Source organism: Sesamum indicum, linkage group LG8 (assembly GCF_026168435.1).
Source record: "Sesamum indicum cultivar Baizhima isolate 11 linkage group LG8, ASM2616843v1, whole genome shotgun sequence".
Classification (NCBI taxonomy): domain Eukaryota; kingdom Viridiplantae; phylum Streptophyta; class Magnoliopsida; order Lamiales; family Pedaliaceae; genus Sesamum; species Sesamum indicum.
The window spans coordinates 29,808,339-29,825,293 of NC_142664.1; the positions used below are offsets into that span (position 1 = coordinate 29,808,339).

The 16,955-nt window shown below is 37.0% G+C and overlaps 4 protein-coding genes across 5 annotated transcripts; 2 read left to right on the forward strand and 2 right to left on the reverse strand.

Moving 5' to 3' along the window:
• The first annotated feature begins 21 nt into the window (after positions 1-21).
• Positions 22-4,579, forward strand: LOC105169492 (putative cyclin-A3-1). The gene is made up of 10 exons (XM_011089889.3): positions 22-158; positions 265-346; positions 980-1,286; positions 2,430-2,662; positions 2,740-2,815; positions 2,896-2,972; positions 3,398-3,431; positions 3,504-3,653; positions 3,960-4,091; positions 4,214-4,579. Exons 1-10 carry the CDS (start codon positions 134-136, stop codon positions 4,301-4,303), a joined length of 1,206 nt encoding a protein of 401 aa, XP_011088191.2. The 5' UTR covers positions 22-133; the 3' UTR covers positions 4,304-4,579.
• Positions 4,580-5,213: 634 nt separating this feature from the next.
• Positions 5,214-9,310, forward strand: LOC105169493 (TIP41-like family protein). Its single transcript, XM_011089890.3, has 8 exons — positions 5,214-5,475; positions 6,279-6,464; positions 7,548-7,635; positions 7,911-8,024; positions 8,137-8,196; positions 8,295-8,336; positions 8,590-8,718; positions 9,005-9,310. Exons 1-8 carry the CDS (start codon positions 5,336-5,338, stop codon positions 9,104-9,106), a joined length of 861 nt encoding a protein of 286 aa, XP_011088192.1. The 5' UTR covers positions 5,214-5,335; the 3' UTR covers positions 9,107-9,310.
• Positions 9,311-10,980: 1,670 nt separating this feature from the next.
• Positions 10,981-11,989, reverse strand: LOC105169494 (zinc finger protein 7). The gene has a single exon (XM_011089892.3). The coding sequence runs from the start codon at positions 11,665-11,667 to the stop codon at positions 11,149-11,151; it is 519 nt and encodes a 172-aa protein (XP_011088194.1). The 5' UTR covers positions 11,668-11,989; the 3' UTR covers positions 10,981-11,148.
• Positions 11,990-14,145: 2,156 nt separating this feature from the next.
• Positions 14,146-16,874, reverse strand: LOC105169495 (protein NONRESPONDING TO OXYLIPINS 2, mitochondrial). 2 transcript variants are annotated; one of them, XM_011089893.3, is made up of 3 exons: positions 16,641-16,874; positions 16,064-16,224; positions 14,146-14,540 (listed from the first exon to the last, which is right to left on the reverse strand). In XM_011089893.3, exons 1-2 carry the CDS (start codon positions 16,796-16,798, stop codon positions 16,074-16,076), a joined length of 309 nt encoding a protein of 102 aa, XP_011088195.1. In that variant the 5' UTR covers positions 16,799-16,874; the 3' UTR covers positions 14,146-14,540; positions 16,064-16,073. The 2 variants fall into 2 exon arrangements, with proteins under 2 accessions (XP_011088195.1, XP_088740399.1); XM_088884273.1 differs by having other exon boundaries at positions 14,146-14,536; positions 16,102-16,224; positions 16,641-16,872.
• Positions 16,875-16,955: the final 81 nt, after the last annotated feature.

The window sequence follows — 16,955 nt, forward strand, 5'->3', positions numbered from 1 at the left end:
GGGCGCCACCAAGACGGCCTAATTTAATTGCCTATGGGCTGAATCTGGATAAGTAGTTATTTTTTCGGGCATAGTGTCTGTCTGTGGAGCTTGGGAATGGACAAGAAACTGACAAGTTTCCGGACTCCTTTATATGCGGAGAAAGGAAACTGCAGGAGGTAAGATAGGAATAGACATGCTCTCCATGGTTTCACTTATTATTTTGGATTAGCCCGCCCTTTCATGAGAATAATTGCCAGTTCTTGCTTGGAGGTCAATTAAAAGAATGCGACGTTGCTTTCCAAGGATGTTATTTATATACAACTTCAAAAGAACTTACATGGGACACCCACTATTTTATACTGCAGTAAGCAATTCCTGATTCAGCATTGCATGTGTTTTATTCATTTCAGAAAGAAGAGTAGAATAAACAAATTGGCTTGGATGCTGTATTTTTGTTCTCAAATCATAGAGAGACAAAGCAATTAGATTCGTATAACTTATACAACAAATGTGTTGCATTTATTTATTTACTTAATATATAATTTGAGGGCAACGAGAAATAAGTAATTTGGGAGAGCAACAAATTAAATGACAAACAAAGGTAATGATTTTCGTAATATGGTTGATATTAATATAGTCAAGTTCAATTTTCGTAAATAACAAGGTCGGTCTTAGTTCATATGAAGGGCCTGTTTCCAAATGTAGACCCAATAACAATAACAATGTAATAATAGAAAAGAAAATGGAGAGAGAATGGCAGCCAGAGCGCGGCAAACTAAAAGCTTTTTGAAATTGTGAAAATGGCGGCATTAGCATCATCAATTCAATCCCTCTCTTATTGTCCCACAGGATCAAAATTGAAAATTTCTGCATTTTCCTTTGCACCCAAAACCATTATAAAATCATTTCGTTCATTATTCAGAGACTTAGGCGCATAACAAGCATCACCTGTATCTGCTAAAACCCTAATCTAATCCTTCGGGTTTTTAATGGCCAGCAAAGAAAATCAAGTGCCCAGGGCAAACAGGGCGCCCCGGAAACGACCCAGTGAGTGCGCGGAAGGGATTCCAGTGGTAAAGAAGCGGGTGGTGCTTGGGGCGGTCACCAACACCTCGTCAAATGCTTCCGGCTTGTCTCAATTATCGGTTATTGGCAAAACCCAGAAACTCAAACCCAAACCCAAACCCGTTTCGAAGAAGACAGGAAGTGAAGTGAACCTCGAGTTGTTGGTTAGCCCGGGATCTGATGAGCCGCAAAAACTTGGATATGCTTCTTTATTATATCGGCATCTACACTCTTTGGAGGTACATTACTGTTATTTTTTCCCTTGCCTATTGATTTGTTGGTCATCGTTTTGATGCGAGTAGCCTGTCGTTGTTTCCTCTCACTGACGTAATTGTGATTGAGCTGTCATTGTGTAGAGAGATATTGTTTTAGGTTTTTCTATTGATTGATGTTTGGAGTTTTAGATTGAAAAGTTAATGCTAGACAAGTAATATGCGTTTTAATTGATCTGCAACACGTATTAGTTTCTGATGTTAGGATTTGGGTTGTGCAACTGTGTTTTCTGGGCGTACTTGAATTAATAATGTCATATGTTGGTTTGCAACATTGATGTTCGCTTTATCTTTTTGGTTTTGCCATAATTTATAATGAAAAAATAGTATTATATTAGTACGATCAGCTTCATTTTTTTCTGCCTAGATTAAGGAAACAGAATGTTGGACTTCCGATTCAAGTTTAGCAACTTTGCAGTAAGGCAGTTGTTATTTTAGTTTATAATTCTCTTGGTTATGGTTATTTTTACTAGCCCGTGGAGCTCGGTATAGAATGCCATTAAATCACGAGAACTAATTGAACTTTGGAAACCATGACGGGGTTAGAACTTTGTGTTGTGTGGTAGCAGGTGTCAGACATAGTGACTGCACAGCAGCATTAACTGAAGCAGTTGAAATCATTGATTTTACAATAAGTTAATAACTATTAAGTGTGAATCTGGATATACACTCTTTGCAATTTTGGGCTAGAAAAAGAAAATGAGACCATAAAGTACTACTGTTAATACACACACACACACAGTTGCATTATTATGTTGGTTTTTGATGTAAAGAATTTGTACATATCACGCATCTATTAAGCTTAAATTTCCATTTTGGGTTTCCTCACATTTATATAATCTGGTGTTTCATTTTGTTGAGATTTGGCATATCATCGAACTTTAATATGCTTTCAGTTGGATTCTTTCATGTTGACTTGCATACCTACCAGTTCTATTCAGATAATTGAATTTAATGAAATAGCTAAAGCTTATATCATCCTGTTTCCTATTATTTGATAGGAAATATGGACTATAAATAGTCGTATAGAAGTTTCACTTTGCTGAATGAATCTTATTGGTCTTCTGGGTTGTAAAACGACTGTAGTCTAATCAAGGTTTGTGGTATTAGGTCGAGGCAAAAAGGAGGCCTTTGTCTAATTACATGGAAAAGGTTCAGAAGGACATAAGCCCAGTTATGCGAGCGATTCTGGTTGATTGGTTGGTAGAGGTTGCAGAAGAATACAAGCTTATTTCAGACACCCTTTACCTCACTGTAAACTATATCGACAGATACCTGTCTACTCATAACTTGATCAGGAATAAGCTTCAGCTTCTTGGGGTATCGTGCATGCTTGTAGCATCGTAAGCCTATGATTTCCTGGTGTCCTTTTGTCTTGTAATTCTGTTGCAAATTCTTATATGGTTGATACATGATGCAGTAAATATGAAGAGATTACTCCTCCACATGTTGAAGATTTTTGTTACATAACAGACAACACATACACAAAAGAAGAGGTCTCTCTTGTTTTTACAGATTAAAACTATATTGTATTTTAAAGCATATCTTGTTATATCTATCCATGTCTCCGTAACAGGTTCTGCATATGGAGAGAGATGTCCTCAGGTTTTTAGATTTTGAGCTGGGTAATCCAACCACTAAAACCTTTCTCAGGTCAGAACCCATGAATTTATGCTTATTTGTTTGGATAAATTACAACTACATCCTTTGAGATTCGACATAATTATAAATACCTTCTCGTTATTTGAAAAATTATAAATACTCCCTTATTTTAATGTCCGTGTAACAACTGGCCTATTTTGTTAGCTTTTGTTAGGTTCCCATCTAATTTTTGTGGTGAAACGACCAAAATGTCCTTTTGGATTATGAATTATAATTTTATTTATTGTTTAGAATTTTTCAAAAATATTTTTCTGGACTAATATTTCCTATAGATTATTTATTTATCCACCCTCAATTTTTTTTTTTTTTGAACAATTCATTAAGCGTAAAATAGTAATATCCACTATATTGTGTAGGGGTCACATAATTATTTTCAATTAAAAAATTATAACTCACTGTTCTATTGAATGTTGCAGAATTTTTTCTAGGGCTGCTCAAGAAAAACCCATGGTAGGCTGAAATTTTGAATCTCTTTTCATCATTATCACAATCTAAGGCTAACCAAGTTAATGTCTTTTCCAGTTCTCAAATCTCCAATTCGACTTTTTGTGCCATTATCTTTCTGAGCTAAGTTTATTGGATTATGGTTGTGTCCGCTATATTCCATCAACGGTTGCTGCTTCAGCCATCTTTCTTGCAAGATTGACTATCCAGCCAAAACTTCATCCATGGGTAAGCCCATAACCTCTTCTTAACATGGCTGCCATAAGAACATTCTTAATCAAATCAACTGTTAATGGTGAAATGATATAAATTATAAATTTGTTTAGGGCTAACAAATTGATAGGCAGCCTTCAGCCCTTTTTTCAAACTTCTATTGACAGAGCAGAAACTCCTGATTTGGTCCTCTGGAAGGATTTGAAGTTGTATTACTGACAATATGCTCTTTTGTGATTATATCTAAGAAGTTCAGGATAGCACTTGCAAAGTCACCCCTTCTCTTCTGTTTCATAATCATTCGCTTGACACCTCCTGCAGACCCAGGCAGTGCAACAGCATACAGGTTATAGACCATACGAATTAAAAGAATGCATCCTTAGACTTCACAATCTGCAGCTCAAAAGTGAAACATCTTCACGAGCAATTCACCAGAAATATATGGATCACAAGGTATCTTATTTTCTCCTTTTCAGATATCAATAGTGAAGCAGATTTCAGTTGATGTCACTGTGTTAAGATGGCTGCTTGACAACAAAGAATCTGATTTACATCCGATGATTTTCTTGGAACAGTTCAAATGTGTTGCTTCCCTGATTCCACCCTTAGAAATTCCAGCTTGCTTTTTTGAGATTCCAAATCAATTAACTTCCACAATCTGCTGAAGAAATCAACTAGTCATGTCTTTGAAGGACAACTGAACTGACAAACTCCCGCATTACTGTCTGTATCGTCTCTTGAACTTGTGAAGGCATCATATCTGAAGGCTGAAGAAACTAGTCCAGTAATCCTGGAGTTGGAGTTATATTCCTTTGCTGTGCTGGAATTCCATCATGGCTTGATTTTGGAAGCTGGGGAACCTGAGTAAAAGTAGAACCTACTTAAATGAGTTGTAATGTATATCCTTTTCTTGAAATGAATAGCATCAGAATCCTGAATGCCTCTGTTTCTTGTTCCTTTAGCTATCGACATAGTAACCTATAAGATTGTACATATATTTGAAATTTTGAAAAAGAAAATATTTAAATTAGATTTAGTTACACTAAATTAATCATAAAATGTTTAATTCAAAGCCAACTTATTAAAAATGTTAAACAACGTAATAAGTATTAAGATGGGAAATATCTATAATACTAAAATTATCAATAAATTAACTAAAAATTTGGTTAAATTGAAATGTCCTATGAAAAATTATAGGTTCAAATATTGTTTAAGTTCATATTTATACAAAACTTCTATAATTTTTTATAAAATTATAACTATTTCGTAAGAAGTTGTAATTTTAAATTTACTCGTAACACCATACGAGAGGCAAAAATAAATATTTCTTGAGATAAATCATACCAACACTCGTTCGAAAAGTGTAGTTATAATCTTATAAAAATACAAGATATTAATATAATTAAACGTAATTCCAAGATATATCAATGCGATTTACGAATAAAATATGATAAACATTGCGTGGAACTCTATAGAATCCGAACCCAGCGACATGTATAGCGGTGGACCAATCGACGCGGGCTGGGCCTCCCCCGATTTTAACTTTATTTATCACGTTTTCAGACGAAGGGATGCCGTCTTAATGAAAGCGTTAAACAAATATAGAAGTCAAAATAGAGCTGGAGCATAAGAAAAGAGTAGAGAGAGAGAGAGAGAGATAGAAACGTTTCTCTGCTGAGAAGTTGAGTTAAATCGGAATGGAATGGGAAAGCGACGAGAGGGAGCTGAAGGCGGCCGGCGCGCAGCCTCTCGGCGGCGGGCGCGTGGGATATCTCATTCGCGGTTGGGAAATCGAGTCTCGCAAGCGTTCTATCCTCAACTCTTCTCTTCTCCAACAGTACTGTGTTTTACCCCCTCTTTGTGTGTGTTCTGTCCATGTGAGGATAATGGACAATGATACTGCTAGAATTTTGATTGTTAGGTTTTTCAGTAAACTGCTGCGATATCTTTCAATACGTGATATTATTACTGAACAAGAATGCCGCTGAGAATTACCACGTTGTTGCTCTGCTTTTCTTCTGATGATTTGTAATGTCTCTAATTGGTAGTATTTTAATTGTCATGAACGAAATATAGCTTTTGCCAAGCTTATTGACTAAGTTAAAACGACGAATAAATTCAGTTAGGTTGTTAAGACTATTAGGAGTTCTGTACTAACAGAAAGGGGAAACGAAGTTAACTTTTTAGTGTTCATTGTTCTCTGAGGAAATTATCCACCCAACTGTTTCTGATTGAAGAAAAACAAAGATATTCTTGCACGCTACTACTTCGCTTTGCTTCATCTCTGCCTTTCTCAGTCAAAACCTATTTCAATTTCTGTAATTACCTACAAAGACGATATCTTCTTCTTAAACTGGAGAAGTATAGTTTTGGCTAATGTGTAATATTACTCGCAGAGTCTATCGTCTTTAGCTGTTCAGCTGAGAACCTTAGCAAACTATTTAAAAAATTATATTATAATAGTACCTGAATTGATACCATAGAATGCTCTGCAGTCTTCAGAAACTGCTGACTTGGTCACATTAGAATGGGTGGCTTAGTATGTAGCGGTTTTTCTTCCCAGTGACTTAGAGTATACTTTTCTTGTTAAGATACAGATTACTCACTTTGTATTATCACTAGCCTTATTGTTACCTGCAGGTGGGAGGAGAAGCTTCAAACATCACACTTGCCAGAGATGGTTTTTGGGGAGAGTTCTTTGGTTCTTAAGCATGTGAATAGTGGTGTTAAAATTCATTTTAATGCCTTTGATGCTCTCTGTGGCTGGAAGCAGGAAGCACTTCCTCCAGTTGAAGTTCCAGCCGCTGCTAAATGGAAATTTCGGAGGTCTGTATTTCAGATCTCTATTATTCATAAAACCTTTCATAACAGCAATATGTCCTGCTCATGTGCTAGTGTACTACGGGGGTCCCAAGAATCCTAAAGTAGCTGTATGATAAACAATTGTTTATCCGTCTATTAAACCTTTTTATTCAATACCTCAAATCACTAAGTAGCTTGGGAGGGGGAGGGTTTGCTAATATTGTTGCATACTTTTGGTGGTTGGTTTTGTTCGAGTTCCGACAACTATGATTTTTGAATCTCTTGATGCTTTTAATCTAAGAACTCCACTTCCAACAACTATGCGTTTTAAATCTCTAAGAATTTTCTAATCCAAGAACTCCATCCTACCTGATACTTTGAAATACCCTCTTGATCTACAACTTAAAATTTAGTCTTGTAACATCAAGTGCCTTCTTGCATGTTTCCACACTAAGAATATCAAGGGCATGTCTTCTGATGGGTTATAGATATCATTGCTGAAGGAGGATGCAGTTCGATTTCATTTGTCCTGTATACTTGCTTTTGGACTAAATTACGTGGAAATATTGTGGAATCGTTTGCAGTAGGTACCGTTGTAGGCAATGAGCGTGCCACTTTTCACTGGTTGCATTTTGCAATTTTGACTTCCTCCAGTTTGTTACATTCCATCCTTCAATTAGGTAATTCCACATTAATTTGTGGATCCTCCTCTTTCATGTCAGAACGACTCTTAGTGATTCAGGTCTGACAGTATTGGACTCTGAAATTGGTTAATGCGTTCCTAAGCAATTGGATGATTTTTATCATGAGATATATTACACAACGATTTTTATATAATATCAATATCATTTACACGTGCACACCTAATATATCATGGTAATCCTCAATTAATAGTTGGTGAGATGAGTTAAAGGTGAAAACAATTCAGCCTACAGATTGAATGGGAAATTTTGTATCTCTGTGCTTCTGGGTTAGACACAATTGAAATTCCAAATCATGGAACTATTAAGTTCCACAAATAATGCCCTATAGCGTGCAAGATAGTGCCACTTCCTTTCATTTTTCTTTAGTATGCCTCTCCTCATTGTTGTTATCTAAGTTTTGCAGCAAGCCTACTGATCAGGTGATACTGGATTATGATTATACATTCACAACACCTTACAGTGGAAGTGCTAGTGTCGAAAAAAATATTCAGGTGTGCCCTTCTTTCTGTGATGTATCCGAAATTATTTTTTCTTATAATAGAGATTTTTTGTATATCCTTGATCTTTGGTGTCATGGTTTGAGTTATGTCTAACTGCATTATTTGTCTTCGTAGTTCTGCTAACTTATACTTTATTTGATGTACAATTTTTATTTACACTATAAATGGAAGGATTTCCAATTTTGCGAGCCATGTGTGCGATGCTTTATATTTGTCTAATTGCCTTGTGTTGAATTCCGATGATAATACTTTTATCCATTCACTAGTCTGGAAGAGGAGCTGCTGAGGAAAACAGCTGCAATGCTCATTGGGAAGACTGCCAGGAGGAAATTGATATGGTTGCATTGGCATCTAAAGAGCCGATACTTTTCTATGACGAGGTGTGACTGTTGATGGTTGATTTTGGAGCTTTTAGGATCAGATGCTTCAAAGATTCATGTCCTGATTTAATTTCTCACACCATGACCCAGTTCGTCTTCAATGTTTCAACAGGTTATATTGTATGAAGATGAATTGGCTGATAATGGTGTCTCTCTTTTGACAGTTAAAGTGGTAAATTTTTCATCTTTCAATAGTTTCTCATCTATACATCTTGCGGACAGATAGGACTTCAGATAAGTTATGTCCTCTATATTTGTGTGACTTTGCAGAGAGTCATGCCCAGTGGATGGTTCCTTCTCTTGCGTTACTGGGTAAGTATTCCAAAAGTTTCTCACAAGATATTTCCTTGACAATGTGGCACACAAAGGTTCTGTTTCTTATATTTTTGAATACTCAGACTTGGGTATCATACTTATGTGTACACTTCGTGCTTCCTTTATTTAAATCTTGAATGTATAGCTGTTGTAGGGTGATATATTTTTTTAACTATAAGTGTAGGAATATTTGCTCATGTTACAACTGTTGATTTTCTCTGATTGTTCATTTTTTTCCATCACCTTACAGCTAAGAGTTGATGGAGTGCTTATGAGATTGAGGGACACTCGTATGCATTGTGCTTTCAAGGTGAATGAGGAACCAATTATTCTCCGAGAAAGCTGCTGGAGAGAAATCACCTTTAAGGCTTTATCATCGGTGAGTGATTCTTCTTTCTTTTTTTTAAATGATTATGTATATTATGTTTATCTAAGATGGCTTCTTAAAGTTTCCTTGTTTGTTACTCAAAAGTTGATTGTTCTTTCCATCACTATGAGCATGTTATCAAGGTAGTTCTACATTTTGGTTTCACTATAAATGTTGCTGCAATAATATGATTGTCTGAATTGTGTTAAATCATAGTCTTCAAAGTAAAAACTTCTGGTCTATCAAGCTAACATTTGGTTCGTTTTTAATAGGCCTCACTTTTCTGTTAATTTTTCAGAAAGGATATCCGATTGATTCTGCTGCATACGGTGATCCTGGTGTCATCTGTGAAAGGCTCCCGATTGTCAAGCGCAAGACCCAAAAGCTTATTATCTCATAAATTCTGTAAGCTGTAATATGAGCTCAAGATTATTCAATAACTGCAGAATTACTAGCCCATCTTGAAGTATTAAGGTTCATTTAGGATATTTTGAAGTATCCATACTCATTTGATGGGAAAAAGAGATAGTTATTATGTGAAAGTTGCACACTGTAATTATTCAACTTCAGGTTTTTTAAATCTCTCATTTCTAATTTGCTAAAATTTTGAGCAAAACCTGGTAACTGAAAGAATCATTTGGTCCACTAATGCATGGAATTATGTGTTTCTGTATATGTAATTCAGATGAATTTCTAGACTGGAAACTTGAAATGAAAAGCAAATGTGGTGAGGGCCTCTAGATATTGGAAAAATTGGAATGGATCGCAACTATGCTGTAAATGAGAAAGAATTGCAACAATCAGGAAGAATTGATAATAGATATTGCTGGGTGGCTTTGCATGAAATGTAAAAGCTTAAAAGACAGCAATGGGGAGGGTGATTGTGGAACCGATAATTATTTAAGGGCATGCTGTTCAAGCCCAACAATATACTGCTTGAGTGGCCTCCTGTATTATTCAGTGATATGAAGCGCCATGCGTGTTTGTCATGGTTGATGTGGACAAGTAAGGTAAGAACAGTAGCATATCTAGCTTCATCCATATTTTTGAAGATGGAAACTTATTGTAAGCTATAGAAACTTAAACACAAGCTCTTTGTAGATATCTGTAACTAGATATTGAGCACACTAAACTTTAAACAACTGGACTGGTCTTCATATAAATTTTCTATCACCCTTCACAGCTATCAACTATCAGCTCTTCAGCTCTCATCACCGCCTGCCACTTAAAACTGGTGGTAAGAGTGTCTCAGCTCCCCACCATGATCTACCACTCACATTGTGGTCAATCACAAACTCTTCTATAGTCAACATGCAATCACCTATGTTTCCAATATTGGGACAAAACTCTTCTACAGACAACATGCAATCACCTAAATTTCCAAAATAGGGACAAACTCTTCTATAGACAACACGCGATCACCTAAGTAGACTGCTACCTTTTGCCTAGAGCACTAAAGTAAGAATTTGCATTTTGTTATAAAGTACTACACAGACATTGCAATTGATACACATGATCTACCTTGTTAAGTGTAATGCAGTCTTGACTTCCATAATTAGGGACCCGTATGTCATGCCAGCTTTCCTACTTTTTTCTGCTGCAATTTCTGTGATGCCATTAGCAGGGTTTTAAGCGTAGTACTTTTATCCTTCTTGAACGGATTATGTGATGCAGTGAATGGATTGTAATAGTTCTTTAAATTACTTTTGATGTGGCTGTTTGTATCTTAGATGCAAAAGGTTGGTGAGTTTCCCCATGGACTCCCAATCTTAAGTCGCAACTTTTTCCGATGTAGTGCTGGTACCTTGCAAGTTTTTGGGAATGACTGATTTCTTTTCCTTCATTTATGTTTGCTGATTTGCTTGTCTTAGGGTGAGTTGAGGTATAGACCTCTACAAGAATATACATTTCTTCTAAGAAGCTTGACAAACTGTTTGGAGTAAAGTCTGTGCTAGCGATTATTCAGAAGACCAAAAACCAAAACGCATGCATCCCACTCATGAAAAGATAGGTATGCTTTTCCCAACATCCTTTCTTTGAAAAGATAGGTATAGTCACAGATCATGAAAACAGTAAGCACATATGCTTAGATTTTCAAGGTGATGTTCTGTATGAGTGTGCAATAATCAACCTGTAACACAAGTAAGGTGAAATTTTGCTATTTTTTATCCCAACTCAACTGAAAATAGTGTTAAAGTGTGTCAAATGTGCCCGAGGATTAGAATCTGAGTAAAAAAGGCCAATAAATTCTTGGTTTAGTCACTACAGCACTAATAGAGAGGTGGAAGTTCTTCTTTAGCAAGTAGATAATACATCATGAACTTGTCCTAAATAATGGAAGTGCAACTCTACTGGAATCTAAACTGATTAGCAAATCTCGGGAAAGCATAAGCATACATTACAAACAAAACTTCAATTTGGTATTACAGATACATAAGCTGATTACAGTTTGAGATTCAAGTCAATTGTATTTGAATTTGATGATTTCTGCTCTGGTTGTTGGGGTTCTAACCGGAAACTTCCAGGCCACATGACATCTGTTGCTTCCTCCAGTGTGGCAGGCTGCCATGCTATCCCTAATCTTGTATTAGCCTCGTTAAATCTTGCCACAATCCTGGTTTCGTCTCTGCCTGGTTTGTGCACGAGGGAGTGGGGTTGCACCCCAAGTGATCTAAACATAGTAGCATGCATTGGCAAGGCCATCATTGTCATCATTTTGTTTGATTGGTAATGTCGTGCTGCACCTCTTTCTCTTTTGTGAGCGTTCTGGTGTCCTCCCAATGCCTGTGAGCTGTAGAACTTTCGCATGCAGAAGTTGCATGAGAAAACTTTGGCTGAAGCAGGTCTTGGATGTACCTCAGATTCTTTGAATGCTTGGGTTGGATCCGCTCCGAGGCTCAGATTCAACCACTCTCCTGGATTTTTTTCTGTTCTTTGATTGCTACTTTCTTCACTTGGCATCTCTTTTTTCTTAGCTGCTAATTTCTTCAGTACAGAAGACTCTTCTCTTTTGGATTCTTAGTTCACCTCTTCGTGCTGACAGTACTTTGAATGAATGAAGGTACTCTGTTGAATCCTTCTCTTGACTCTTAAATTGGTTCTACATCAGAGGGGTGGAATAAATTGAGACTGACAAGATGAAGTAGTATGATTTAAGACATTTTAGACCTATGATATGTCCGTTCACTGTCCCCACCAAGTGATGCTTGGTTTTCCCAAGGGGAAATGCATACGTCATCTTTCGCCTCTGTCAAGCTTGAGATTCCCCACTCACCATTTTCCTCCTTATCTGTTGAAACCACATCAACTTTAACTGGTTTCCATTGGCTTAGATAAAAGTGAACTCATATTGACACTCCAATGACGATTCCATTTGCAGTCAAATCAAATCCACATGGTTGTTTTTTATTGCCTGCCATGATATTTGCCTTCTTAAAATTCATCAGCACTTTTTAGATTGTTGCTACGATTTTTATATGAATTTATCTATTTACCTGCTTTAGAACCTAATCTTGGGTGAGGAGTGCAGGAATAAATATCAGCTATTACTTTTCATCTGTGTTCTCCTTAAGCTGACATGATACTTTGTGAAAACTTTCAGTTCAGGTTGGTATGAGATACAATGAAGATGGAACCCACTTAGAAGGAGTGTTCCCTCTATAATTAAAATGTGAGTGAATGATAAGATTTGATCTAGAATATAGATGTTGGAGTTAGTGGTTGCAGAATTATATCATATTGGGTGTGTTCTGATTGATACATAAAAAGCCTTGTGTGGAAAGTGGTGGGTCAGGAAACTTGGCAATAATGGTGATAAAAGCAGGACAAAAGATTTGTGGGTATCTTAACCAGTTTTCTTTAGTTCTATCTGAAACATGAGTATCTAGGTGGGTGTCTTCATGTTGGGGCTTCTTTTTAGTCTTTCTGCCTTTCTGGCATGTGATTGCTGGTGTGTACTTTGAGCTGAATTTTCTTGTATTGTATGTAAAGATAAGATGATGAAAAGTTTACTTTCTCATTATGCCTTATCTCTTTCACAACCACGGTTTATCAGCTTTTATTCTGTAGTGAGCCTTACACTACTTAAAGCCCATGTCAGTACATACATCATACACATACAGAAAAGCACATAATTAGTAAGAGTTGAGCAAATTTACATGACTAGATTACCTGTAGTTGACTACCTGCATGTTTCACTTGCTTGTCCCTCTGGGAAATTATGACAACATTTTCGTGATGGGGTTTACCTTTGTGTTTAATGATACAACTGTTAGTGCCAAGTGGAATGATAAGTGTCGGCACAAGAGGCAGTGATGTTGATTAGGGGAATATGATTTAGGCCGAGGAAGGTAGGTAACGATAATTCAGAGAACTTACTTTGTCCACGGAACTGGCTTTTGCAGAAGGTGTTTTTAGACTAGTTTCCACTCAAAAGCTAACGAGGGAAAAAAGAAGGGGTTAATCAGATCAGGAGAATCTCCAAAGCAGAATTTTTGGTTGGCAACTTTTCTCAACATTGTGGATTGAGGATATTAGAGGACTTCTACTTTGCTACATGTTGATTCTCTATGTCACCTCGTGAATAGTCGTTGTTCTCCTTGAATAGTAACTTGATGAAATTACCAAAGAGTCCACAGGGGTTTTTATTCCTTAGTCTCACCACCACAAACAAGGGCAAGAAGAATCTTGTTTGGGCTTAAAACTGCAGTCCCATGAATTATTAGTGTCGTAGTTGGGCACAATTAAACAGCATCTGAAAGGACCAGTTCCGGAAGATGCGATTGGGTTTGGCCGACTTTTAGCTTTCTCATGGGATCAGTTCTTCATGTAACTATTCCACGATTCAACACAATGACGCAATTGGGTTTGGCCGACTTTTAGCTTTCTCATGGGATCAGTTCATGTAACTATTCCACTATTCGACATAATGACGCATTATACAAATTGTGTGGCCCTAGAATTATGATAAGAGGGACATGTAATTGACCATAATCTTGTCCTACAAGAATTTGCTCGCAAATTTCCTGTTTGATTCAATTTGGGAGTGTCCTTGACAAGCTTGAAATGACGATATGTATTTTTCCATTTGAACTATAATATCAAAGCAGGGTGGATTTCACTATTTTGCATACTCAGGTTCTCATGCGTCTGCTAGAGTTGCAACAATCACCATTGCTACTTTATATAGTTAACAAAAAAGACCAGCATCAAATCAAGTCGATGGAAAGCAGCCATTTTAAAAGGGACTGAAATAAGTTGAAGCCAAGACTTTTTATGAAGCAAAAAGAATGAAGCTGAAATTTTTTAGGCAACGTACTTCCAGAATCACAAAAGCACTTTGCATTACACTTATAGATTCAAACATTCAGCGACGGAAGGACAGCAAAACTGGTGAATGGTGATTAAAAGAAACCAAAAAAACAAAAACAAAAACTGCCGTTCAAGGAACTCCAGTAGGCAAGGATGCACATTCCTTCTGCTTAGAGTATGGTGCATGAATGTACACTTCACAAATTTGAGCAATGACAATGAGAAGAGCAGTAGTGTTCAGAATGGTCAGTTGTAAGTAGAAAAGGCATTACAAATCAGTTTACATGAGCAGCGCAAACATGACCACCACATAACTATTGCAGCTATGAGCAAGATGTCTCATACTATGGTTGTAACTATCACAGAGTAAAGTGTCATCCACAGAAACATGAAATGCATGATATATTCTTTATTGATATTTTCCCTTCTTCCCCCGGGGGGAAGCTCCTGCAAGATACACCTATTGACCAAGTCCCAAATCTTTGCGCAGCAGCTCTGCTGATCCAACATATCTTTTCAAGTACCTGCCACAATGTCAAATATGCCATGTTAAAACTCAAACACGTGGATGAGGATTGCAAGAACCTAGAGATTGGATATATCCTATGTATTTTTGGAATGAGGTGGTAAGACCATTACATTAGTCTGCTAAAGATATGCTCGGTGAGTTGTCAATCACTTCAAGGAGCACTAATTATAGTGGAGCTAAACAGACTAAAGGCGACAATATAAGACCCTGAGACCAAGCATTTTATTCTAATAGTGACTTCAATGGTTATGCAACTGACCCTGAGACCAAGCATTTTTCTAACAATGACTTCAATGGTTATGCAACTGACGAAGCAAACATGTCCGTTTTCTCATTTCTTTGTTATTTTTCTTTCACCCAAATAAAAGAAAAAAGATATAAGCCAGAAAAGAAATGGTTTGCTGGTTCAGACAAATCAACTAGATTTGCTAATAGCATGTCTGGGTACACAGATGAAAAATCTATATAAATTCAATTTGTTGTATTCAATTATTTGATGCCAACACAAATTTAATGTGGCAGAATAAATAGAGAAACATAGCCCATATGCCGTATGTAAGTCGACAAAATTTGATGATGTCACACTGGTCTAGCTAAACACAGCGATCTAGGATGCCAAAATAAAATCTAACTGGACTAGTCAAGACACAACCAGTCAGAAACTCAGAATAAAAGGCAAATACACAGGCGAAGCAAAACAATTTCTCAAACCAACTGGGTATTCAATCCTACAGCTAGGGGTTTTTTTTTCTCCTGTTTCCCTCTTTCATCAGATTGATTATCTCACTTAATATAAGCTGCAGTAGAATGTGCTTCCAGAATGACATATCAAGCTAAAGTGACATCTACAATATCAAGATACCACTTACAACAATATACCAAATTCTAGTATACAAATCTCTACACTTTCCAAATCATGGATGAAAAATGTCGCGCAAGGGCAGGCAGTACAATTGGTTAATTTCCATACATATTTGAAAAATATCTCACCCATACATATGTGTGTGTGTCTATCCATGCTTGTGTCTGTATCTTCAGAAGACCTTAATGGTACAGATTAATAATATTATCCCAAACATCTGTCAATATTCAGATATCTCTAGCAGAGTTTGGATTTAATCCAAAACAAGCAAGCTCTCAAAAATCATTAACCTTCTCTCCTATTTATGTAGCATCAATAGTTTAGAAAAGCTTACACCAGATCAAACTACACATTCAAAGGAAAAATTACAATGCAATATCAGTGTCCTGCCTTTGACTGTTGCTGGTATCACCCATCTTTTATGTTCCTCCCAAGTCCCAATCGATCCTATTAATCTCAATTTTTCTTATCAATCAATTTTGATAAAGCTAACAACTAATGTAATCACTTCATTCTTTAACTCATCATCATTTTTCACAGGTAGCACAATTAGTTTAATCAGTTAAAGAAGAAATATTCATAACAAAGAAAAATTTTCAGTTTCTTTATGAGCATCTATTGGCTCGCCTATCCTATCATGATAGTATCAGACTCACAAAAACACTACTAGCGATCCTGACAAGAACGGCGGAAGGTACCATGGGACAGCTCACAGAATGCCCGCACATTGACTGCCGAGTGAGAAGTCAGCCGTGCTCCCGCCACCATTGTGTGCAATGGCATTATTGATTGAATGCATCCCAGTTCCCCCAGTGTCCTGCATTACATTAAAAAAACCCAATGCGTCCGTCAGAGATATTGGACACTTGTAATTCTTCGACAAGCCAATCAAATGCCAATCGCGAATTGTTAAAGCCCATGTATAATGAACAGGCATTGAAGGAATATGAAGAGTCCTACGCCATGTTCCTAGGCATTCACTAAAACATAATAATTCAGGCTAAAATCGATCGGCATGTCGAGTAAAAAAATAAAGACATTCTGAAGGAAAAACAACGAAACCATAGATGACAAAAGTGTTCCTTAGGTAATAAAAGGACTTTCAAGTCGTAGGAGAAGAGAGAATAAAATCAGTGTTCAACCTTAAGATTTTAGGTTATACAAACTAAACAAAACAGGAAACTCCAGGGAGCATTCGATAAGGCGGCCACATTGATGTTCAAATTTAAGGACCTGGGATTGGAGAAGGAGAGACGGCGGGGGTTGAGGCGAGAAGAAGAGACGGAAGGAGGACGCAGGGGAGGCGGGGCGGAGAGCGGCGTCGATGAGCGGAAGGCGGAAGCCCTAGCGGTGGAGATGAGAGATCTGGAAAGTGAACCACGCCAAGCCATTGTTGCCGTCGTCGTTACTGATTTGTGCGTGATATGGTGAAAGAGGCGAGGGTTTTTGAAAATGGGGTTTTGAGAAAAAATAGAGTGCTACGCAGGAGAGAGCAGCGTGGACTTCAGTCAACCTTTTTAATTTCAATTTTTTTCGATATTAAGAAAA